The 26,475-nt window shown below is 47.2% G+C and overlaps 2 protein-coding genes across 2 annotated transcripts in view; one reads left to right on the top strand and one right to left on the bottom strand.

The window, feature by feature from the left end:
* The first annotated feature begins 2,780 nt into the window (after positions 1 to 2,780).
* Positions 2,781 to 26,475, top strand: part of Scml4 (Scm polycomb group protein like 4) — a 41,577-nt gene continuing 17,882 nt past the window's right edge. The window contains exons 1-4 of the mRNA XM_057761504.1: positions 2,781 to 2,948; positions 14,940 to 15,069; positions 18,523 to 18,723; positions 22,515 to 22,709. Of these exons, the coding sequence (XP_057617487.1) occupies positions 2,793 to 2,948; positions 14,940 to 15,069; positions 18,523 to 18,723; positions 22,515 to 22,709 (682 nt within the window). The 5' untranslated portion in view covers positions 2,781 to 2,792. The remainder of the gene's footprint in view (positions 2,949 to 14,939; positions 15,070 to 18,522; positions 18,724 to 22,514; positions 22,710 to 26,475) is intronic.
* Positions 11,759 to 12,667, bottom strand: LOC130862458 (40S ribosomal protein S2-like). Its single transcript, XM_057752089.1, has one exon. It carries the CDS (start codon positions 12,665 to 12,667, stop codon positions 11,759 to 11,761), a length of 909 nt encoding a protein of 302 aa, XP_057608072.1.

Below are 26,475 nucleotides of genomic sequence, written 5' to 3' on the forward strand. Positions count from 1 at the left end.
TTTTTTCTAGGGAAGATTTTTGTTATATCAAACAATTTAGGGAAAGTTAAGTTTAATTTTTGTATGTCAGAGACTCTTTTTAGATTTACTTCTTTTTGAAACTTTGTTTCTAGTTCATATTCTTTTAAACTTCATTTTCTCTTAAAAAATTATTGCATTTTATTTATTTATTAAGTATGTGTGTGTGCATGTACATGCTTGGGCCTGTGTGTTTACAGAAGAGTGTGGAGGCTGGATATTAACCTCCATGCTCTTTCTTACTGCTGTCCATCTTAGTTCTGAGACAGGGTCTCTCTTTGGGACCGGGGCTCGCTAGTTAGGTTAGGCTGGCAACTAGTGAGCCAACCAGGTAGATCCACTGTTTCTGCCTCCTCAATGCTAGCTGGGATTACCAGCACAGCTACTATGCCTGTCTATCTTGTTCTGGGCGTGGGACCAGATCCTTACCTTGCAAGATGCATACTTTCTCAACTGGGCTTTCTCTTCCATCCTTAACCACAGATTTTCTCATGCTTTCCTTTGACACTCATGCTCCAGACAGATTGTTAATCTCCATACTTCAAGCCAAGTAGGATAGGCATGTCAGTACACAGCTGTAATCCCAGCACTCCGGAGACAGAGGCAGAAGGAACATGAGTTTGAGGACAGCTTGGGCTGCAGAGAAAGACCTTGTCTTTTGAAACCAAAGCTAAACAAACAAAAATAAACTTTAAAAATAAAGGCAAAGTAGAAAGGTGCAGAAATACCCTCTACAATAAGAAAAACTTCCGTTGCTAAACTCTTAAAACTCGTAGGAAGGAGCAGGAATTTGGTAATGGCAGGTCAAATGAGACTGACTTCCACCTAACCAGATCTCGTTGGTTCTTGTTGACCCATCAGTGCTTTTGGCTGCTTTTGTACCAGTGAACATTTTTGTCCCTGCCAAGGAGCATAAATGCCAAGTCCAGAAATAGATCATGTTATGAATTCCTCTACGGTAATCACGATTCATTGACTCTAAGATGGAGTCAATTACAAGATATGTCATTATCTTATGCTTTACTAAGAATTTACAAGACACTCCCTACTGTCTTGGAATTCTGATCTTCTTGAAGTGCTATAGAGACAACTTTATTCCAGGAATGCTAATACGTTAAAAAAAGAAGTCCCTTAAATCAGTGAGATGGAATGGTTTTTCTCAATATACAGAAACAAAGAAAACTGATACCTTTATCAGGCTGATTCTTTGTTGTAAATTATTTTATTTTTTTTAATTGTAACGATCTGTGCATATATGCATCTGGATGAGGATTTATGTTTCTGAGTGCGGTGCCTGCAAGAGCCAGAAGTGGCCTGGGGAGTTACAGGCAGGTGCGAGCTGCACGAGGTGGGCGTTGTGGGGGAAAGAGCTTGTTTCCTTATCTGAAACACTCAACAGCATGTGAGATAAGAATATCTCTACTTTAGAATTCTATTTACCGAGTTGGAAGAGAGGCTCGCTGCTAAAGTGTCTGCATGGTGTATACAGAACTGTACGTTCAATCCCCCACACTGGAAACATCTATCCACCAAATATGGTATTTCCAAAAACAAATCTTCCCCTATTGTGTTTTAAAAGAATTTCTAGTGTTTTGCTTTTTATTCCCCAAGTAAAGCAATCAAGTTAGTGCATTGCTAAACCCACCAAGGCATGGCAAAGCTTCTGTCCTAACACCTACAGATTTGCCAGCAAAAGCTTCTGGTTTCCACTGGAAGGTTCACTATACTGTAGAAGTAGATTTCACCACCTAACATTGCCTCTGAGTTAAAGTCTAAAGCTCTGCCCCACTAAACACATTCCTGACCGTGCCACGATATCTGAGTTTCTATTTCCTCTGTTCTCTGGTCAAGGTTGATCAGCGACCTTGGGCTTCAAGACAAATGAAATTCTACCTGAGCAGTTTGTGAGTAATATTGTCGGCTGTGTACAAAGGACTATGTGTCGTGAACAGTTGCCCACAGTCTGGCCATCTTATTCTAGGTGACCTTTAGTCGGTCTCCTTCCATTTATTTTACCTTGTAAATTTTTGCATAATTGAGATTGTCTTTATGCGTCACCTATGTGTGTGATGCTTCCTTCACCCAACATCATGTTATGCAAAATACGCTGCTAAAGGCTTTAAGCCAGTTGACAGTGTTAGTCTGCAGATGTATTAGCTGTTCCCTTATGCATTGTTATTTGGGTTGTATCTATTTTATTTCTGAGTTCTAAATATTGAATATTTTTGTATGCAAACCCTTAAAGGATATCATGCTTTAGTGAAAGTAACTTGTATTGTTAAATTCCTTTCAAGAGAAAAAGAGGTGAAGACAATTTGTAATTAAACCAAAGAATGAAGGTTAAATATGAGAGGGAATGGATGAGTTTATGAATACAATGATATTAAATATAATATATTATATTGATTTAACATTAAATATTGTAAAGATAGAAATGTCGTGTATAGTATTTAAATACTATTGTAATAGTGTTTTGTTAGTCCTAAATTGAATTAAGACATGAAAGCATTCGATTGCTGATGATAGTATCGGGTGTGTCTGGACCCAGGGATCTATTGTCTTCCGCAGAATGGCAGCCTAGTGGTGCCTGTCTCTCTTCCATGCATCCTTGTCTTGCTCCCCTAAGTGGTAGGTATGCACAGATAGGGCTATGTGCTCTGAAAACCAAGCAGACATTGCTGTTTTTGTTTTTGCTTTCTCTCTGGACTGATTCCCAGGACCTCTCTTGCACGTGCGCTTTGCCTCCTCATCCAGCAAGACTGGCACCAGCAGAGATGCAGACACAGAAGGTCCCAGGGAGGAAGCGTGGCCGGCCTCCCCTTCACTCCACACCAGTGCAGATGGCAGTCCATAATCTTTATTCTGCGTCTGCTGGCTCTGTACCGGCAGTGACGATCCCCAAGAAGAGAGGGCGGAAACCCAGGTACAAGGTACGCCTCCGCCATCTCCTTCTCTTCAGTTGTCTTGGGCTGGGACACTGGGGGATTGGGCAGAGCCTGATGCAAAAGGTTATGGAAGGCAGGAGCCTGGGTAAAGACAGGCTAGGAAATAAGTCTCTTAGTGCTGCATGTGACAGACAAGGTCTCATCGATTGTGACAGCACAGCACACAATGCATGCTCTTGTGTGCTCTTTTCTTTTTTAACAAGTGGAGAAAGCGAATCACACCAGAAGGGGAAGCTATAAGGCAAGCAGATTTTAGGCTGTTGCTAAACATGCGTTATTAAACTTACATCTACATGAGAATTCCAAACACTCACCTGTCCCCTGTATATATGCACCAGGGTGATTCCTGAAGCCACTTCTAGAACTTACTTTCCATCTGCCTTAGCAGAAGCCAATGATATTCTTAAGACATTTAAAGTAAGGCTGTGAGCAGGCCAATGTCAGAGGATGCAGAAAAGGCTCCCCAGACAGAGGCTTAGCAAGGGATTCTAGGGTGTCCATTATCATTTCCTACTTTAAAAAGATATTGCTGTCAAGTTTGGCTGCAGAGAGGCAGATCCATGGCCATCAGGATCCTGAGATTATCTTAAGGACTAACAATATGGTGAGGCTGTGGATGGGGGCAGGTCTGATGACGTGACCCCAATCCTATGACCCAGACCAAACCCAGCGGCCAGCCCCTGTGTGTGACAGATCAAGAAGGGACTGGATACTCAAGGGAAACAGAGAAGAGAGTGTCGTGCTTGTCCTCTGCAGGCCCTCGGGCTTCCAGGGAAGAGCACTTGTAGCTGTCTTCCACCTATTTCTCTGGAAACAAAAGCTGGCGTTTCCATCCTGAGGCCCAGATACTGCAACCAAAATGCAAATCGGCAATTAACTCCCAAGCATTAGGAAAATGTGTGGAGGTTATTCCAGGTCAGCAGAAAGGGCTTGTGGAAAAGTGGGAAATAAACTCAACCTTTATCCCTCCCCTCTTCTCAGTCCTTCCAAATGCCAGAAAGAGGGAAAAAGACAGTCATAGGGGAAAGGCTGGCTATTCAAAATTACGTAAGGTTTATTTGCTTTAGTTTTTTTTTTTTTTTGAGATTTTATTTATTTTTAGTTAACGTGTATGAGTGTTTGCCTGAATGCCTGTGTACTCTGCCTCCGGAGTGCTGGCATTATAGGTGCACTCCACTGTTATCCATCTTAAAATAGATTTTAAAACTCTTCTTAACCAAAAAAAGTCAAAGTCTTCTGTCAGGGTATTTTCTGATGGGAAACCCTCTTTCATCCGTGGCAGTGTGGGCTTTGGATGTATATGTTTGCTCTTAGAAGCTGGTCAGTGTACCTGTCCCTGCCTGTTACCTGCCCAGGTACCTGTGCCATTGCTGGAATCTGGGAATTGCATTGGGAGGGCTGGAACAGGGCAGACATTCTGTTTCACAGAGCCAGGGGGCAAGCCCAAGCTCTAAGGGAGCATACTTAAGCTTCGTTGGCCTTCTTCCTGGTCCCCTGGGGATTGTGACCCAAGAACGAAAATTACAAACAGACACGGAATTTCTTGGGCCAAGAAAAATGGACATTCACCCCATGGAACAAACCTGATTTACTTTGCAAGTTTCCTTCCTCTTAAAAGGGGGACACCCTGACACTTAGGGATACCCCGATACCCAGGGACACCTCAGAGCAGGATACAGCTTAGGTTGGCTGATTGACACACAAGCCCTGTTCAAAGCAAGCAGGTCTGTTCCCCCTTTCCCAAGAATTTCTTTTGCAGGGACAAGAGGCCATAGTTCTCTTTTGAGTCTACTTCCCAGATAGTTAGGAAAATGCATGGACTTTATTTCAGGCCACACATCCCCAGACAACTCCCCAAGCTTTAAGCTGGTGTCCTAGAATACTTCCAAATCAGTGTCTGTGTGACCCTGTCACCCATCTGTGGTGGCACAGGAAGAGCCACATGAAGCTTTCACGGAGCTGAAGTGATTTCCTCAAAAGATTACCCTTTATTCTAAAATCCATGTTGGTGAGAGAAGACTGTTATCAACACTGGCAGGTGCTGGGGATTTAAAATCTTCTCAGTCGGCAAAATTAAGTTGGTACCTGGCCCCCTAGTTTATTTTGGCAATTTCCCAGTTCTTGACACCCCATTTTACTGCTGATGACAGGACTCTAATTGTGGAAGAGCCAGCAAGCAAATTGTACAGTCTCACCTCACTTACCAAATGACCACTAATTTGGCAATTAAGTATCTGGGACACAGTAGGGGAGCCAGAAGTTGTTTTTTCTTTTTTCTTTTTTTTAAAACTATGCCTGACTAAGCAAAGGAAGGTCTAACTTGGTACAACCTTAAAGAGCTTGTATTTTATTACTAAGAAAATGTGTCTGAGACTTGGACACAGGTCTGTATTCCAAGTTGTCTGGAGGCAGGAGGATTCTTTGAATCCAGAGACTTGAGACAAGGCAACCAAGTAGTACCCTGTCTCAGATGAATAAACAAATAAATCGCTGACATTAAAGAAGGAAGCAGATGTGTCGGGACGAGAAGGGCTCCAGAGGGAGCATGGGGAAGGGAGGGCAGGAGGGGTGAATAGGATCAAAATGAATTACAGACAAGTATGCAATTGCTAAAGAATCAACAAAAACTACCTTTAAAAGAAAGGAAAGGGAATTCTCCCGTGCCCTCCATCAAAGGCTCCCTGTAAGTTCAGTTCTAGTAGTTTCTACCGTCAGACACGAAGCAGAGGCAGTTGGCGTGGGAAGATACTGAAGGGGTGGCAAGCACTATTTCTACAATCTGATAATGTATTAATGCAGTGAACACCACTCTCACGATTACAGAATGGCCGTATCACTAATGACATTGTAGTAGTGATCACTGGTATCAGGGACAGTGATCACTGGTAGTAGTGATAGTAACCAATAAGGCTTTGAATTCCTAGGCTGTCTCTTTCTTCTGACTGCCCTGGGCCTGTGCCTGCTGATGCCACCCCAGCAACTCTGCCAGCTCCCTCTGTCCCTGCATGGATAGCAGCTCTCTCTGGCCTGAGAACCACACAGGTGTCTCTCTTCCAGACTTGAGCCTCGTTGACAGTAGGACATTTGACGGCTTCTGAGATTCCGGCTAACATGGGCAAGTTGCAGGCAGGAAAGGAAGGGCCAAGCTGGAGGGCAGATGTCAGTTGTCTGGAGTCCAGAGTCCATGCTCCATCCCAGGGCCCCTCTGTATGAGCTTCCTGCAGCCTCGGACCTCCTGCTGCTATATTACAGGGCCTGCTCACCACTGAGCCTTGCTGTCCACCGTCACCTTGGCAAAGAAAGCAGATCACCTATTAACAAGATGGGTTCTAGAAAGCCACACTCAGCCATGATGACAGCCTTCTTTGTTCCGAAAGGAATATTTACCTCTTAGCATCTTGGTCAGGTCCTCAGTTCAGAAACTCCTCTAAGATTAGCAGACAAATTTCCTTTATATTTCGTGACTAGAGAATACCTTGATCTTTGTAAGGGGCCAGGAAGGGGCTGCATGAAGCTTAAAGCTGAGCTTCTGTGTAGACGCACTGACTTTAATATCTTCAAACAGTGGTACCACTATCCTCTTTGTCAAGGCTGTGAGCTTCTGTGCTGTAGACTCACTGACTTTCATATCTTCAAACAGTGGTACCACCTTCCTCTTATTCAAGGCTGCGAGCTTCTGTCCTGTAGACGCACTGACTTTAATATCTTCAAGCAGTGGTACCACTATCCTCTTTGTCAAGGCTGTGAACTAAAAGCCAGCTTTCAGAAACAAACAAATAAACAACAACAGCATTATACTTTTTGTGTCATTCACCTGGGACAGTCACAATGTGTGACACACTTTGAAGTTAAACCAACATTTTAAAGTATGTTCTGGTCACTTTCTTAGGTCTGTAAATCAATACAATAAACCCAGTCCTAATTTGTAACATTTGTAACATTACAAGATATACCCCCTGCTGTCAGCTCAGAGCCACCAACAAATGCCCCTGAGCACAGAACAGGGACAAACGACCCAGAAGCTCACCCTGGGCAGTAAAGACGCAAAGTGAGCCAGTCGGAGGTGGGGGGAGTTCTGAGCACTCAGTACTTTTAAGCTGTACTTAATTCAACTGTGCATCTGTGCGCCTCAAACTTTAAACATGGCTGTGTTTAACTTCTGTCCTAGTTAGGGTTCCTATTGCTCTGAAGAGACACCATGACCATGGCCACTCACATAAAAGAAACCATTTAACCAGGACTGGTTTATAGTTCATAGGTTTAGTACATTATCATCATGGTGGTGCGCAGGCTGTCATGGTGCTAGAGAAGGAAGGAGCTGAGAGCTCTACATCTGGATCCACAGGCAACAGGAAGAGAGAGAAAGCACAGGACACTGGGCCTGATTCGAGCATCTGAAACCTCAAAGCTACCCCTTCCTCCATTAAGACCACACCTCCTAATAGTGCCACTCCCCAAGAATGTATGGGGGGCGTTTTCATTCAAATCGCCACAACTATTAACTTGAGTATTTCTAAAGATTGTATTGTCATTTCTGTTTTTTTATCAATGACATTTTATTCCAGGAAATTTATTGATTTTTTTACATATCCACTTCTTTCAGCACATTCTTTTTGATGATTATTAATCAGGAGAGGAAATGACCTGCCTCACAGTACTAAACTTTTTGTGTGCTTTCCCTCCTGAATAGTTTTTATAGTCTATTTCAGAAGTCACTGAATCTCAGTATAAAGAATAAGATTCAAAATTATTATTGATTCATTAACAATTGATTTGCAAATTCAAATATTTAATAAACAGCTAGATAATGTCTATTAATCTATAAAAATAAAAATTTCTAAAGAAAGAAGTGTAAATTGCTGCTATGGGACTTTTACTTCTGGATGGAAAAGAACTTCCATATTTACCAGCATGGGAAACAACCAAGAGACGTCAGCAGGGAAGGGCAAAGTTCTCTCCTGTGTGCTGCAGAGATGTGTAGGCAGAAATTTGGGTTAAGAGTTATGACCACACTAAAAAACAAAACAAAAGCAACAACAACCAACAAATATTGTTTAGTTTCACTATGCACAAGGGAAAGACAAACAAAAGCATACTATACAGCAGAAAAAATGACATCTTAAAATTTGCGGGCAAATGGATGGATCTAGAAAACATCATATTGAGAGAGGTACTGTCATTTCTTATGGAATAATGTGAGTGGGCCTGGCAGCCCACACCTGCAGTTCTACTAGGTGCCGGATGCCTGCAGGCATGTGTCCAGTGTCCCCTTTCTAAACAACAGGGCTGGTCATTTTGACCGTGGCTACTAAAGCACAAAACTTGACTCCCTTGAAATGCGTAGTTTCTACAGAAAATTATTATTTCACACATATGGTGGGCAGTGAGGCTCGTGGACATGTCAGGTTTCTGATCCCACATTTTCCAGTCTTCGTGTTTTGTCCCCTGTCCCCTAATCCTCCTTCTCCTCCTCCTCCTCTTCCTCCTCTTCCTCCTCTCTACCTCTCAGTCTCTCTGTCTCTCAGTCTCTCAGTCTCTCTCTGTCTCTTTCTCTCTCTGTCTCTGTCTCTCTCTCTCTTTCTGTGTCTGTGTGTGTGTGTCTCTCTCTGTGTCTCTCCTCTTTCTGTATCCACAGGATACATCATTCTTCACAGTTTTCTTCTTGGCTTCCGGTGTCAGGAGATGACATCTCTCTCCCCTACCCCAGGAAGAATCTCAGATAGTAGCCCGTGGAGCCCCCACAGTATGGGTAACACCACCCCACCCCAGGAAGAATCTCAGCTCAGAGCTGGCAGGAGAAACCCCTGACTTACCCCTTACCCATTTGTGTCTCTGAAAGCTATGGCCCTCCCACTCCCTGCTGATTTCACCCTGATGCCTGTAGTATGTTGTATTTCCACAGTTTTATTTCCTTGGGTAAGTACTGAGGCAGAACTTGTTCAGTTAGGATGCCAGATTTGACGGAAGCCAAGGTCCAGCGATACAGCCCCTCTGCCTCTTGGGGGCTGATGTTCTCTCCCAGATATGAAAAGGCAACTGTAGGTCCAGCAGGCTCACCCCCAGGAATGGAATCATATATACTTCTTCTTGGAATCATTTTGTATTTTACCAGGCAAGTTTTTAGAATACAGTCTGAAGTTCAACACGGTGAATGATCCAATTTCTCTAGCTGTACTTTCCGATGGCCTCCCCTTACAACCCTAAGCGAGTTTTGAACGTACAAAGAATGTGCATGCCAGGATGAAAGAAATGCGTCCTTAAGGAACATGTGTGGCAGGAACACAGACGAAGCTATCCTTGCTCTGGCTACTCTGGAACGGCCACCAGAAGCAGTGCCCTGGATGAGGTGTCACCGTCCTGTGTGACCGAGGTTTTGAACTTCAGGAAAAGACACCAGCTATAGACGTATCAGGGATGTTGGCTTTGAAGGCCAAGGCTTAGTCCAGCATGCCAGGCAGAGATCTCAGCGGCAGGCCTTGGGCTCTTCCCCCCGGGTGCTGCCAGGAAGAGGCCCTCTTTACACCTGTACACCATCACCCCACTCACCGCTCAACAGATTCTGCATTTAATATTTGCAGAAGGTTCTCTACTTTGTACTAGACATTCTCACCCCTCAGCTCCTAACTCCTCCACTGTTAGCATCTTACACGACAACAGCAATTGTCACAAACAGCAAACTGATAATCTATTGTCATAAATCGAGCCCATACTTCATTCTAATTGTATGAACGTTTCTCTGATCTGTTCCGGGACCTGTCCAGCACAACCTCAGATTCAGTCATCGTGTTTTCTTAAGCTCCTCTGTCTCTGGAAGTTGCTCAGCTTTTCCTTATTTTTTGATGGTCAACGGCTCTGAAGGGTTTCATAGGTTATACAGTTGTGATCTCTAGTGCTTCCCCCAGATGTTAGACTGGGAGTGTGGGGACCACAGAGGTACAGTGGCATGTCTGTCTAACCATATCGGAAGCACAGACTGTCAGTACCACTGCTGATGTGACTTTGGATCCTGTGGCTGAGGTGACATGTGTCAGGTGTCCCCTCTGTTTCCACACGGCAGTATTTAGAAGGAATTCATCATGCACAGCCCATCCTTGAAGACAGGGAGTTGTGTTTGCCTCCTGGAGAGGACTGGAGGTTTGCTCATGAGAGATTTATTTGTCCGTCTACTTATCTACTTTGTCAGACATTTACTTAAGGCAGATGGACTTGTGGACATTTATTATGTATATAATTTGTGCTATTATAAGACACTACACTGTTGCTCATAGTGGTCCAGACTCATCCACTGGAAGCTCTTTCAGTGGACACCTTGCTCCTTAAGATACTCCGGTCACTAGTGGTTTTGCTGATGTCTTGTTACCTCTTCCAGCTTATTCTGTATGCTCTGTCTTAGGAAATGGACCACCCATTTCTGTTAGAAATCCCCAGTCTTTTTGTTAAGAAGGACATTAGAAACCAATATATGAACATTACACTTTATTTTGTCTATTAAAACAACCAAATAAATAAATCAATATTTAAAAAAATTGAAAGCAAGAACATCAAAGACAAACTACCCCTCCCGCCCCCCGAGAACAGCTTGTGTTGGATGAGGAAGAGGTCCACATCGTGTCACAGAGGAAGTGCTGCACATCCATGTCCCTCCATTTCTAGCCTCTTCTAATCATGTGACTCCCTCATAAATGCTAGCTGTGAGCTCTAGACATTAAATTCGGGCCCTCGTTCTTACAAGCTTTCCTTACTACTGAGTTCTCCCCAGCGGGCTGTTTTTAGCTCTTTAGATTAGGCAGTGAAACTTAAATTTATGAACACCGAGTCAATTTTGATTGTATTTCATTCCCTTATAAAAATCCTATTTTTAAAACATCGAGGCCTCCTATTCTAGTCTAGTTTTGATTGCTGTAACAGAAGAGCGGTGGCTACATGATTCATAAAGGAGCGAGCCTTTCTGTGGCGGGTGTGGCCAGTTGTAGGATGTTTGCCTAGTGGGCACGATGCCCTGATTACACACACACACAGATATACAAACACACACACAGAGAGAGAGAGAGATACAGATATACAGAGACACACACACAGAGATATACAAACTCACACACACACAGATATACAAACACATACACACACACAGATACACAGAGACACACAGACACACACACACACACGCACCACCACCACTCCACAGAGATAAAGAGGGTTAACTAGTTCACAGTCCTGGAGGCATAAGCACACAGTGAGGCCTCCTGGCAGGAGATATACTAGTGTGAGCAGACATGGTGGGGGCCCTTGAGTCACCTGGGGAAACAGGAACTTAGGGAGGGGTGGGCAGTCACTTTCTTTGTTCTCGGTTTTTGTTGTTGTTGTTGTTTGGAGTCTCTTTATGTAGCCCTGGGTGGTGATGGATTAAAGGTATATGCTCTCATACCTGGCCAGTCTCCCCACTTTTAAAACAACCTGTTCTCATGGAGGCTAACTGACTTCATGAGTCAAAATCAATTCTTTCCCAAGGTGATGCGCCCCCTCCAATAGCCTAATCACCTCTCAAAGGTTCTTGCATCTCTTAATGTATTCAGGGCCAGGCCCCTAGTATATAGGCCTTTGGGGACATATCCACAGTGCTGCCCACAGCTTACAGAAGATTCCTGTTTTGTTTTAAAATCCCAGCATCTGTAGAGGCTGGTGTCTTAGTCAGTGCCCTTTTGCTTTGAAGAGACACCATAACCACCGCAACTCTTTTTTTTTTTTTTTTTTTTAAACAGACTTAATTCACTTTTATTTTCCTTGTATAAAAACCCTTATGTGGTGGCCACAGCTGGAGCCTGGGTCCTCTGAACAGAGACTCTGGTGTGGGTTTTCACAAGATGGTCAGTGAATTCCTGATAAGGAGACTTGGTGAACACCGTCTCTTTCCAGAGGTCGGGGGTCAGGTAGCTGTAGGTCTTGGAGATGGCATCAAAGGTGGCCTTGGCAAAGTTGCCCAGGGTGGCAGTGCAGCCCCTGGCTGATGTGTAGCAGTCATCAATGCCAGCCATCATCAGTAGCTTCTTGGGCACAGGAGCGGAGACTATGCCAGTGCCTCTGGGGGCAGGGATGAGACGCACTAGCACAGAACCACAGCGGCCTGTCACTTTGCACGGAACAGTGTGGGGCTTGCCAATCTTGTTCCCCCAGTAGCCTCTCCGCACAGGGACAATGGAAAGCTTGGCCAAGATGATGGCCCCTCGGATGGCAGTGGCTACCTCCTTGGAGCACTTGACACCGAGACCTACGTGACCATTGTAGTCCCCAATAGCGACAAAAGCCTTGAACCTGGTCCGCTGGCCTGCCCTAGTCTGCTTCTGTACGGGCATGATCTTCAGAACCTCATCCTTTAGGGAAGCTCCCAGGAAAAAGTCAATAATCTCAGACTCCTTAATGGGCAGGGAGAACAGGTAGATCTCCTCTAGGGACTTGATTTTCATGTCCTTACCCAGGCGGCCCAGCTTGGTGACTGGAATCCACTCCTTGTCTTCAGCTTTACCTCCGCGAGCCCCGTGGCCCCTCAGACCACTGCCGAATCCTCCCAATCCTCCGCGGAAGCTGCCACGGCCTCCTAATCCTGGGCCCCCAGGGCTTCCGGGCCCTCCCGCAGCACCAGCATCATCCGCCAATTGGTGTTTCCAGAAGAAGAAGAAGCCCTCGGCAACTCTTATAGCAGAAAACATTTAATTAAGGCTGGCTTACAGTTTCAGAGGTTTATTCCGGTATCAGCATGGCAGGAAGCACGGCTGCATGCAGCGAGACATGGTGCTGGAGAAAGAGCTGAGAGTTTTATATTAGGACCCACAGGCAGCAGGGAGGGAGAGACTGGGCCTTTGAAAACCTCAAGCCACCTTCAGTGACACACTTTTTCCAGCAAGACCACACCTCCTAATCCTTTTAAATAGTGCCCCTCCCTAGTAATCAAGCTTTCAAATCTATGAGCCTATGGGAGCCATTCTCACTCAAACCACCACAGAGGGTAAACAAGGAAGTTTTTAAGACAGGGTTTCTCTGTGTAGCCCTGGATGTCCTGGAACTCACTCTGTAGACCAGGCTGGCCTTGAACTTAGAGATCCACCTGCCTCTGTCTCTCCAGTGCTGGGATTAAAGTCATGAGCCACCACTGCATGGCAGAGGAAGCTTTTCTTTTCTTGCAACCATCTGACTCATCTGATCTCTGTGATTGCTTCATTTAGACAGAAATGATGAGTAGAAATGACAGCTAATTGTAATACTATGACTTTTTTTTAAAAAATAGGTTCAGTGGATAAATCCAACATTAATAGCTATAACAGAAAACAACATGAGATGTATGTTAGGGTTGTTATGTAGTTCATGAGACTGAGATTTCAGTAATCATTGCCATCACAATTATCACTGTCGTCATCGCCACCATCATCGGCATCATCATCACCATCATCATCATTAGATCATCATCATTACCACCATGTCAACAGCATCCTCAATCAACACAACCATCAAGACCATCATCACAACCACCACCACCACCAGTTATTCTACAGAAGGAACAAATAGACCGTCATGTCGATTTACTTGAAGGCCACAGGCAAATAAATCACAGTTTTTCAATTTTGTCCTCCTGATGGGTAGAATTACGTGGCAGAAATTTTGGGGTCGCTCATGTAAACTTTCATATCATCAGCAAATAGTAATAATTTGACTTCAGGATGTAAAGCTCTCAGCTACTGCTCTAGTACCATGTCAGCCTGCTTTCTGCCATGATGGTCATGGGTTAACCCTCTAAACTTGTAAGCAAGCCCTCAATTAGGTGCTTTATTTGATAAGAGTTGCCTTGGTCATGGTGTCTCCTCCCAGCAGTAGAGCAGTGACTACGACAATGAGTCCACAGTATTTGTATGACTCTTTCTCTATCACTATTATTAGTCCGTCCTAAAAGTCTGGAAGAAAGTTAGATGTAGACGCATGTGTATTAACAATGGGACACAGCGCCTGGCTGTCCAAAGTGTACTTGTGGATTTGCAGAGACAACCCACCTGGGGGCTCTTAAAGGGTTGTAGACTCCTACCCCAGAACTTAGAATCAAAACCTGCATTTTTATGAGAACCACAAGAGGTTGTTTGAAAAAGTTGAAAACCTTGGGGATTGAGCAATTGCTCTTGAACGGTGTATACACACTGAAAAATTTTGAAACTTTGGAAACTCCTGATGCCTAGGGTCCCGCTCTTGTAAACTGACTTGATTCTTCTGACGTGGGTCCCCACAGAAGTCACTGGTGATTTATTCCACCTTCAAACTGCACCTACCTTCTGTCCCCTACAGCTTTCCATTACTCTGACCCAACCTAGTGCCAGGTGTGAAGTGGCCTATTGACCCAATATTGTTGACTGGCCTTTGCCAATTCCATTAGTGCAAATTCCATCTCCTTGCGTGTGGTTCCAGGGGAGACCTTCATACTGGTGGCTGCCCATTCCTGCCCCATCCAGATTGTGTCTGACAGTCTGCCTTAGGAAGTCACCCCTGAACAGCTAGTCAGCAACCTGGAGAATGCTTAGCATGCTGTGATCTCATCAGAGAGCAAGGAGAGCCTCATGACCCATCTCCTGGTGGATACAGTGGAAGCCCCGTGGCCAGGATCTACAGAACACAGAGGTGTGAGCAGGGCACTGCCCTGGATCTGCATCCTGTTCTCAGGGGCATCCCAGGTTTTAACCATTCATGCCTCCATTTGTTCCAACACCCACTACCTGGTGCTGTCATTTCCTGGGTAGTACCAAGAGCAGAGCTATCTTCTGGCTATAATCTAATTACAAATTTTGCACATGAACTTGAATCCGAAGCTCCTTTCCCAAAGCTGAGCAGGAAAAAGGTGCAGACACGAGAAAGAGTGCTGAGAATTAGCAGACACCCAGGAAAGACCGGGGTGGTGTGGGGAGCATTTCTAGACGTTCACTGCTTACACAGACTCTCTTGCAGATCAAGCCCCCAGTGCTCATGACTCCCTTGGCTCTATCACCTCCACGGAGTACCCCAGAACCCGACCTCAGCTCCATCCCTCAGGATGCAGCCACCATCCCCAGCTTGGTGGTCCCACAGGCTCTCACAGGTATGTCAATAAAATGGACTCCAAGGTGGAAATGATTTCCTAGTACCAGGGTGCCTTTTCATCTTATTCTTATAAGTCTAAGAATTTCTCTGAGATATTTTACAAGGTGTGGCAGTGCACACCTTTAATCCCAGCACCCGGCACTGGAAGCAGAGGCAGGTTGATCTCTGGGTTCGAGGTCAGCCTGGCCTACAAAGTGAATTCCAGGACAGCCGGGGCTGCACAGAGGAACCCCGTTTCTAATAAAAAGAAAAGTTTCCCTGAGACAATCCGAAGAAAGACCTGGCGTGGTAGCTGGGCAGCAGATAGGACAGCCCTGGTCTCTGAAAGCGCGTGTTTGGTTATTTTAAACTGTTTCCTGTGAGTGTTGGGTTCAGCTGATTTCTTTGGAGTAGGCAGGTAAGAGCAGCGGCCGCATCTGAGTGTGCTCGCTTGAGTGTGTCCGTTTTGCATTTGTATTTCCAGTTGCTACCACATGCCCTAACATAGTGTAGCACCCATTCCAATCTCCCTCTCTCTCAATCTCCCTCTCTCTCTTTGATGATGATGATGGCAGTGACGATGATGTATCAGCCAGCCAATAGCTTCATCTTAATTGTAACAGTAGTTAGGTGGCTACAAAGGCACACACACACACACACACACACACACACACACAGCCCTCATCACAGCTTCACTCCCTCACTCCCTGCTCCCATCCCTTTAGTCCCCTCCCACTGTCTGGTAAAGACTAAAGCTGTTAACATAACTGAGAAGTCCTGCTGGTTCCAGTCTTGCCCCCACCCAGCCCCTTTCCAGGAGTCCACTCACCAGGTGCAGTCTGGAGGGTCTTAGCATATCTCTTCCTCTATTTGGGATGAGCTTCTTGTCTAGTCTTCCCATCGCTCACTCACACTCAGCTCAGAAGTACCCTCCAGGAAACCTAGCTGCCTTCCCTGCCAGCAGCCCCTGCCGGAGCAATCCTAGCTCTTCTCTGGGATCTTCAGAGCCTGAGCTCTCCCCTCAGCTCCTGAGAACTGATTGGCAAGGTCTCCATCTCTTGCCTGCTACAGAGGCCTGTCTCCTAGATGAGGACAAGCGGGAGCAGCAGCCTTGGGGATGCAGTGAACTTTCGGAAGTCCCATGTTACAGCCCTGGCTGCAGATCTGAGCCACCCTCTGAGCACTTCCGCCTCCCTTTCCTTATGAGCAAAGCCATAAGAATAAAACACAGTTCAGACTTGTTTGAAAACATGGGAAGTGCCTGTCTGCTGTCATTATTTAACATCCCCAAAGTCCTGATAGTCAGCTCCTAAAGTCCTTAACACTCTGCTGGCCTGGAGGTGGTGGTGCACACCTTTAACCCCAGCAAGGAGGCAGAGGCAGGTGGACCTCTGTGAGCTGGAGGCCAGCCTGCTCTACAAATTGAGTTTCAGCACAGCCAGTGTTATGCAGAGAACCCTGTCTTTAAAAAACAAACAACAACAACCAAAAAACCAAAGAAACCAAAACAACACTCCCCCGAAACAGTGACCTCTGAGGTAAGATGCTTAAGTTGTTGGAGGACAGACATTTAGGACAGGCAATTGACATTCAGAAGAAAATCTGACCCTCTTGTTAACATTCAGTTTGACTTTTATAAAATTTCTATTTCTTGCATCTATTTAATACTGTCAACAATACGCATGAGGCAGAACCTCACAGTGCCACCGAAGGGGAGAAAATAGCATTTCCACCTTACTTCCGGGGTAGCTTTTCTCAAGAGGCAAGCTGGGAAATTCTTCATTTGTTAAGGATCTGGCATTGAGAACCCAGATGGACCTTTGGGCTTTTCTAAGCAGATCACGATAACCTTATTGTTACTTTAAAATTTTCAAACAGCTGACCTGGCAGTAGAGGCCAGGGGGCATTTTATCAGAGCAGTCTGGAGTCAGGCTGACCTGCTGTGCAATTTTTGTTGCATTACATATTAAGTAGTTGTGAGCGGGTGTGTACATAATTACAGGGGAAATAGTTGTGAGAGGGTGTGCATGCCACAGTTACAGGGAACATAGTTGTGAGCAGGTGCTGTCTTAGAACAGAATTAAGTTGAACTTGTATCTGCTAGTTTGAGCCCCTCAGCCAACTGACTGCCATATTAGTAATGACTCATTGGGCAGTCTTTTCAGTAGAAACAGCTTCTCTACATAAGGACTTATGGAGGCTCTTGAGATGGATCAGTGGGCAGAGGCACTTGCTGCCCAGCTAGTGTGGTGACCTAAGTGCGGTACCTGGAGCCCACACGGTGAAGGAAAGGGTAGATTCCCTCAAGCTGTCCTCGGGTCCCCACATGTGTGCAAGACCACACACACACACACCACAATGTAAAAAATTCATAAAACTCCCCACTGTGATCTGCTGAAAATTTACTGAACATGGAAAACCAGTTTTAGAGACATTCTGACATTTTTCTGTAGATTTATATTATATAAATATAGTACTTACCTATTAAAATACTTTAATACATAATACATTAACATAATTAAAATGTAAATGAACACAATTTGTGTTCAAAATTTCATGATAAGATATATTATCTTAAAAGTGTGGGGAATTTGGAACTGGAGAGATGGCTCAATGGTCAAGATGGTGCTCTTGCAGAGGACCTGGGTTCAGTTCCCAGCACTCACACAGTAGCTCATGGCTATCTGTAACTCCAGTTCCATAGGACCTGACACCAGATCCCAGGGCTCTTGGTACACAGACATAACATACCCACATACATAAAATTTTAAAAAATATTTTAAGTGTGGGGCTTTGATAGAATGTTCAATGGGTTTTGATATTCCTTCCTGAAGTTATAAAGAGCGATCCTGTTGGAACATCATACTGCTGTGGGTGGTTAGTGTCGCACCATGGTTTTGATGTTTTGTTTTGTTTGTTTGAGACAAAGTTTCTCTGAGGCTTTGGAGCCTGTCCTGGAACTAGCTCTTGTAGACCAGGCTGGCCTTAAACTCACAGAGATCTGCCTGCCTCTGCCTCCTGAGTGCTGGGATTAAAGGCATGCACCACTACTGCCTGGCTCATGCCATGTTTTTTTATTGGTGCAAGCTCACAGGGAAATGACCTACGGTCCTTGGAGGAGCAGAGGAAGATTTGGTCACAGAGCTACTCAGATGAAATACCTTTATATACACTGTCCATGTGAGCCAGAGTAATTGTTGTCTGTAAAGTTTTACCCAGTTAGAGGGCACCCAGCTATTCCTCTGCCCACTGCCAGGAGGTCACCCTAGAACAAGTTCTGACAATTGGGAAGTATAGGGTTTTTTTTTTTTTTAGCCTTTTTACCTTCTTACACCGGAAGAATCAGTCCCACGCCTGCCTTTTGTAGTATTTCCAAGGTAGAAACCCGAGGTGCCCCCAGCCTAGGCGGCCTGCAGGCCAGATGCACTTGCAATGCTAGACATCTCACTTCAGCTCTTCTCTGCGCCCACAGTGTGCCTCTACATTAACAAGCAGGCTGATGCAGGGCCGTACCTGGAGAGGAGGAAGCTGCAGCAGCTTCCTGAGCGCCTGGGGCCTGAGCGGCCTGCAGCTGTCCTGCAGCAGGCGGTGCAGGCATGCATAGACTGTGCGCACCAGCCAAGGCTCGTCTTCTCCCTGGTCAAGCAGGGCTACCGTGGTGAACTGGTGTCAGGTAAGGCATGGAGGTGCGGGAGGCACGCACATGGTCTCTCTGTGTAGCCACTCCCAAGTGGGTGGGGACAGTGGGTGTGGCCAGAGACTGTCCTTCCCCTGCTGGGCTCCAGGGCCTCTGTGAGCCTGGGAGCAGAATGCATCCTTTGGGACAATTACCTGACCTAGGGAGCAAGAATGACCTCCTGGAGCCTCACCCTTGACTCCCCCACTCCCCCAACTTCCAACACAGTGCCTCTGCCTTCAAGCGTATCCACAATGCATTCCCAACCACGGTGGGTTTTAAGATAAGACCATGCTTGATCTTTGCCCTAAATCCTCCATAGGCTCTTATGTCCAAGTGAAAACCCTTATCTTCACAAGGCCCATAGGCCTACGTGAACTGCTCCCGGCTCCCCCTCCAAACTCAGGGTCACTTCTTTCTCCCATATCCAGCTTAGGTTAGATGACTTCTTTGCTATGCTTCCTACATCCTTCGACCGCTCTCCCACATCAGGGACTTTGCTCCTGCTGACTTATTCTTCTGGAATATTTTACCCTGGTGGTCCATGCTACAGGCTCCTGAAAACCCTTTTTGACTTCCACTCAAATGCTGCCTTATTGGAGTCCTCTCTTCTGGCCTTGATCGGAATACCAGGCCTTCTTTACTCTGTCCATTTTCCATAGCACTCACAACCATGGAGGACAACTGGGGAGAGCTCCCAATTCAACCCACCTCAAGGGGATACCTCTTTAGACAGGTCACAGCCCTACTGAAGCCCCACCTGCCAGCTCCCAGAGGAGCCCTTTGCCTACAGAACGCAGAGGTCTGACTCTTTCAAACCCTTTGCTCCTCTATCTCACACTACCCAACCCTTGTCGCTACTTGGACTTCAGTTTTGGAGAGTCAGGCCGGTGTCTTCCGGCTCGGCATCGTGGCTATGGCCTTCCTTAGCACGAAGGAAAAGGCAGATTTCCTGGCAACGGGCCTGCCTGGTTAGTTAAGAAGGAGTCAGGGAAGAGGTCATGTGGGTGCATGGATTCCCAGAACCACACAGGTGGAGGCAGGATTGTCTTGAGTTTGCAGCCAGGGTGGGGTACGCAGAGAGTTATAGATCTGGGGCTGAGGGAGGGCACCTTCTCTCTGCCCTCCTTCTCGATGATGCCGCTTGTCCTAGAGGCTCTGTGCGCCCTGCCCTTGAGCTGGGAGAGCTGGTACTGAGCCTGGCTTTCCTGCTCCCCCTCTTTGTAGCCTCAGGGCCTCAGCATTTGGGGGAAGCAATCCCAGGATGAATGACTTTGGAGTTCCCGTTGACTGAAGGCATCCCCAGGGAGTCATAGGGACTGCTTTCCTGATGTCTTAGAGAATGCTACAGCACTAAGTGAGCCTGGCGCCTCCACCTTGAGGTCATTAGGTGCAGGGTAACTTTTCATGTTACAGTTGGAGAGAGAGATCCAACAAGGCTACAGGACAGCATCCATGTGTCCCAGAAAGGGGCAGGGATGGGGAGAGGACTCAGGAGAAACAGCATTTAGAAGCTGATCCCCAAAACCCTGTTCCCCGAATACCCCACAGCACAGCACACAGCACACAAAAGTTCGTCACATGGATGCTGGCAGGATGGAGGGGGAACCTAAGGGTCAGAGGTGGTTTCTGGACTCCAGACACTAAGGGTTGGCGAGAGCAACATCCTAGATTCCTCCCGCGTTCCTGTTAGGGTGCTCTGCCATAGCCACGCCGAACTTGGGAGTTCCACCTCCTCTTGAAAGAGATGGGATTTCCCCCATGTGTGCAATCCCATGAATGCTTCCAGAATGCATTTGTGATTGAATGGATAGGCCTGAGGTTCCCACCTTGGGGCTAGTTTCCATAACACCCAGCATTTTAAGACAGTGCCTATACTAATCAGGGGTTTGCAAAATATCTGGAACAGGCATTATGATGGCTCTGTGGCTAGACCCTGGATCAGAGCCACTTTGAATTTCAGATGAAAGACAAGTGCCACACGGAAGCCACACAAACTGAAAAATCCAGTCTAGGATTCTCCTCAGCTTCATCTTCTGTAATGCGGGACAACAGCCCCAATCCTCATAGGCCAGCAGGAGGCCTGTGTGGAAATGAGTTCCACAGGCCTTACAAAACTGAAAAGCACTGCATGTAAGAAATGGAATCTTTTGGTGTCTGGTTATAATAAAGACTAGCAATGGTAGCCCCTGCCATCTGCCAAGCTTCAGGGGATGCAAGTCAGCAGGCTGCCTGCTAGGGTTGCTGGGAGTGGGGGAAGCCTGGGTCAAAGCTGGGTCCAAGCAGGAGGTCCTCTCTGAGGTGTCTTTGTGTGTCCCTCACACTGGAGCTGGTGTGCAGTTCTGGGGTGAGGGGCTGTGAGGAGAGAGACAGGACAAACCCTGCTCAGTGCTTCAGGAAACTGACGCCACTTCTCAGTTTGGACTTCTCAGTTTGGTTACTGTCCAGAGCTGGAACATTATTTTTATTTTATGTGCATTGGTATTTTGTCTGGATGTATACATGTATGAAGAGTGTCAGACTCCCTGGAACTGGAGTTACAAACAGTTGTGAGCTGCCATGTGGGTGCTGGGAACAGAGAGCTGCCAGTGCTCTTAACCATTGAGCCATCTCTCCAGCCCTGAATTAAAGACTCTTCTCTTGAGGGCTTTCCCTGAAACTCCCCTAGGTCCTCTGGTGGCAAATACATTGAATTGGAGACTTCGGGGCGAACTCTGGTGTCTGTGTCTATCTCTTCCTTCAGAGATGGCCTCCTGGGTGGGAGCAGCAACAGTTACGTAGTTACACCAGGAGAGCACATGCACGTTCACACTGCCAACCCTCTGCCCACTTGGACGGTTCACAATCGCTGACCCCCAGGAGCAGTGAGCTCACCCGACACTCCAGTGGCTTTCTCTGCATCCCTCAGAGGAAGCAGGACAGTGGAGAATGGCCAATGGCAGGGCTGGAGCAGGATGGTCCTGGAATGCACCGAAGTGCCCCAAACCAAAGAGGGTTGAACTGAAGGGACACAGGAGTCAACCTCATTGGAGCTCCAGAAATGAAAGCTGGAACAATTTGCATTAGAAGACAAACAGGCTTTGACAATCCCGGACATAAAATGTGTGTTCCGGAGTCACACCAAGCTTAGCAAAACGGCTGAATCAAAAATAAAGGGGCAAAATGGGGCAATCTTTCCTTACAGAGGAATTGGATGTGGGATTCACAGCTGTTCTAGACAGGAAGTAGTGCTGAACACCCCTGAGACCCTTGGAGATGGCAGGTTTAGTGGCTTGGTGACCCAGACTTAGTGACTGGGCCCAGGGACCAGAATATGGAGAACAGAGAGGGTATAGTACACATTGGCTCTGCTAAGTGTGGAAGGTTCACGCTGCAGAAGTGCCTTGTGGGTATGATGTGGCCTGGGTGTGGTGTTCCGTGAAGGGTTCTTTGGCTCTGTAGTCTTTCCCCTGTCCCCAGTCCCACGATTCCAGCTGTGAGAAAAAGTATGAGCCAGATGAAATGGAGAGGCATGTTTCCCAATATATGAGCAGAGCTGGTCGGGGCTGCTGCCGCAGTCATGAAAAGCAAGGACGGGGAGACGAGGCAAGGAAGCAAGGACAGACCAAGGAGGCAAGGGGACTTGACAACGAAAGCAATGTGCTGCCCTGGGCGGCACCCCGGACGGAGACAGGATTATCAAGACTTCCAGTGGAACCCCATAGAGCCCACCTACAGATAAAAGGGAAATGAATTGCCCTTCTCCACTTCCTGTGCCCAGCTCTGAGTTCCTATTTCTGATTTTCCAGTCTCTGCTTTCTTTGATGGAAAACAGCACCTGAGGAGCCTGCCCGTGGTGAACAGTGTGGGCTATGTCCTCCGCTTCCTGACCAAACTGTGCCGTAGCCTCCTGTGTGACAACCTCTTCAGTCACCTGCCCTACCCTGGGAGCCTCAGTGCCTCTGAGAAGACCCAGGAGAGAGAGGATGGGAGGCCTGAGTCAGGTGAGGAGCGGCTGCTTTGTCCTGCTGCAGGGGCCTCCCTCGTGGTCGGTAGATAAGGCTGCTGCTGAGGGGCGCTGCTGTCCTTAGAGGCCCAGACCCATCTCTCTGGACTCCCAGCTGCCTGGAACTCAGGTGTCCAGACTGTTTCCATCCGATACTCCAGGGAAACGTGGTCTCTCCAGCTCCTGGGAGCTGACACCCTAGCCTTGCAGCCTGTGTGCTTAGAATTTAGACCGTGACACCAGGTTACACCTTCCGAGTGGTCTTCTTCCCCCTATTGTCAGGAAACTCTGCTAACTTTGTCATTGTTGAGTAGATGAAGGACTGTAAAACCAAGGAACTAAGCAGTCCCAAAGAGTGTAGGCTGAGGGACAGATGTAGTCTTCCTGAGTGTAGTGTCCCGGGTTTATTTGCTTAAAGAAAGCTAGCTATACAACCAAGATGCATCACGCATGCCTTCCTTTGAGAGCTGGTTTTACCTCTTAGCACAGGATGGAAAGTAACCAAAGGTTGAGCAACTTGGGTATCACAGCCACAGAATAGCCCAGGCTGAATAAAAATGGCCAGAGGAGGGGTCAGGAAGGTCAATGCTTCAGCCTTGTCTGCCTCTGTAGACACTAATGGCAGGAAGAGTCCTTAGCAAAGGAGAGTCATGTATTAGGAGGTGTGGTCTTTTTGGAGGAGGAGCATCACTAGGGTGAACTTTGAGGATTCAGAAACACATGCTATTCCCAGTGTGGCCTCCTGCTTTCAGTCTGAGAAGTGAGCCTTCAGCTTTCCTGCCACCGTGCCTTTGGACTCTACATTCTGAAACCACAATCCCTGTTAAATGCTTTCTTATACATGCTGACTTCGTCATGCTGTTCTATCATCAATAGAAACTAAGAAATAGCTCTCAGTAGTTGGCTAGGCTGGCTAGCCAGCGTGTGTGGGAGTGCACTTGTGTGTGTACTTGCGTGTATATGTGTTTGTTTGAGTGTGTGTTTGTGAGTTTGTGTGTGTGTGCTTGTGTGAGTGAGTGCGTGTATATGTGTTTTTGTGTGAGTGTGTGTATATGTGTGTTTGTTTGTGTGAGTGTGTGTGTTTGTTTGTGTGTGCATGAGTATGCGTGTGTGTGTGTGTGTGTGTGTACTGGAATCTAACTCATGTCCTAACTCTTGTGGGGCAAGCACTTTGCTGACTGAATTGTCTCTCCAGCCCCTCAATTTATAAAAGAGCAAACAGCACGGGGGCTGTTGAGGAAGCAGAGACTGACCCTTGTCACTGCCTGCTCTTCCTGCTTGGGTTTCCTGTGCACTTAGGGTATGGCCACATCCTATGGAAGGTTGTCATGGAGCCTGCTCTCCTCTTAAGGACCAAAGGGGATTCATTATTCTAAACAGCTGACTTCAGTCAAAACTGTCTTTGCTCCAACTTTCCAAAGCAGGAAAATCAATCCACAGCTTAGAACAAAGTCTTCGACAAACCAGAAACTCGCTGGAGAATGGAGGAAATTCAGGTGTCAGGCATTAGAAATGAAGGCTGGGCCTGGGCCTCTCCTCAGGGAAGGGAAAATGTAAATGTATTAAAATGCACCAGAGTGGAGGCCGACCTGGGGCAAACTAAAGGAGAAAATCTATACCGGCCAGGGACTAAGTTAATGGAAAATGTAATTGAAGGGAATGAAATGTTCCGCCTGTAGGTGGTACAGCCTGGTGCCCTTTGAACCCGGAAGGCGAGACACAAGGCCACTGAGGCCCTAAGGGAAAATGAGAATTGCTTATCTGTAGGAACAGGGGAGGGACTGAGCCTGGGAACGGAAAATCTGTGACCGTGGCCAGAGCCTCCTTAAAAGCTGCCGTGGAAGGGTGGGTGTTTGCTTTCTGCCACCTTTGAGTCCCTTTGAGGGCATGAAATGCCCCCTGTGTCCCACAGCATCTGGCACAAGTTAGGAGCCGCAGCCCCCAGGAGTGTGGGCTAAGCCTGAGGAAAAGGACTGCACCCAGGTAGGATGGCTGCACGTGTGTCTGGGCTGAGGGCTGAGGACAAGCCCCCACCCCTTCCCGTCCTGGCCCTGCCTCCAGCTTCATCCCTCTGGCCTCCCACGCTGTTCTCCCAAGACTCCAGGCTTTCTTCTCTACGAAAGCTACCTAGCCAAGCCTCCCTGGTGGGTTCTTCACAGCTCTCGGAAGCTGTGCCTGGCGGGCTTCGGTCCAGCCTTTTCTCCCCTGGGCTTCGACACCAGCATCTGAAGTGCTGCCAGCTCATAGTGTAGCCAGGTCAAGCTGTTCTCACTGAAAGTCCTCTGAGCACAGACCAGGAACTAGGCAGAGTGGTGGAGGACCAGACATTCATCAAGAAAGGCCATGGCTTTCAGCCTGGGGGAAGGTAGCATTAATGACCGGCTGAGCTCCCTCAACTGGGAAGTTAGGAATGATGTGAGAGAAATAAGGTGAGGTGGTGTGTGTGTGCACGTGTACAAGTATGTGTGTGTGTATGTGCATGTGTGTGCCATGTGTGTATATGTGTATGTGCTTGTGTATGTGTGTATATGTGTTTGTGTGTGTGCATGTGTATATATGTGTGTGTGTTTGTGTGTGTGTGTGTGTATGTGGGGGTGCGACAATGGGGTAGATTAGGGAGCACAAACGGCGGGCTAGCGTCTCAGCCAGGCATCTCTGGGCATCACTGGATCAAGAGCTATTATGAGAAGAATTATACATCTGGTGATCTTGTTGCAGCTCAGGCTTTCGTTAGAGAATATGAGTGCTGTTCTGATTTACGGAGCAAACGCGACGGCCCCAGCTCCCTTGGCTGTTAGCCACCAAACCCCAGCCATCCAGCCCTGCCTTACACACGTTGTGCTAACGCTTGTTCTACGTGTGGGCCTTGCACACAGCCCTCCCTCGCTTTGGGACTCCCTCTCCTGCTCTTGTCCCTCTTTCTTCAGCTTCTTCTCCCGGGGTGTTCTCCAGAACCACGTGAGTGGTCCTGGAAGTCGCCCCTGCCATTCCCACTGTACCCCAGGCGATGGGCAGGCCGAGGGAGGAAATTTTTCTTCAAACAGGGAGATCTAGACAGTCAGGAGGTCCTTTTCAGTCTAGAGATTTTTTGTTTTGCTTCATCCACCCAGTCGCCGAGGACACCACAGGCCCCAGACAGATCACAATGGTGAAAAAGAAGCATAACACTCTCCAGAAAATTCCCTAGACACCCATACCACAGAAGCGGCCCGAGATGTGTGCGTGGGCCTTGCCTGCTCTTTCCTCTCTGCTGAAGCAAGCCGTGGTGGGTGCACGGAGGTCGGAAATTGCTCTCTCTGGAGGAGACACGGGAGGATTTACAAGGGGCTTCTCTGGCCTCTGAGAGGGACGCAGGGGCTCACAAGGTCCTAGGCGTGCCTCCCCCTGCTCTGCACAGGTGCACTTGCCACAGCCCCGGGCTGGGTTCTCTCACTGGGGACGGAGAGCTTATTTCAGACGAGAAGAGGTTTGTGAGGACTCAGGAAGGAATAACACTGGCCATGTTGCCTACCAGGCCTGTGGTTTGCCAGGAATCGGTGTGGAAGGAGTTGCGGCTCTGTGGATGCTGGCTCTGGAGGATTCCGGTCTGCTGGCCCCATCTGCCGTTCATACTGTACTCTGCCACAAAGCTAACGGGGGCTCTTCTCTCTGCCCGTAAAGTTGTCTTCCTTTGTTTGGCCCACTGTACGCAGTGGATTCAGATGATGAATGTAGGTCACAGTGCGGTTAAGTTTGTAAGTTAGTGCAAGTTCTGCTACCTGTAA

This window comes from Chionomys nivalis, chromosome 2 (genome assembly GCF_950005125.1).
Source record: "Chionomys nivalis chromosome 2, mChiNiv1.1, whole genome shotgun sequence".
Classification (NCBI taxonomy): Eukaryota; Metazoa; Chordata; class Mammalia; order Rodentia; family Cricetidae; genus Chionomys; species Chionomys nivalis.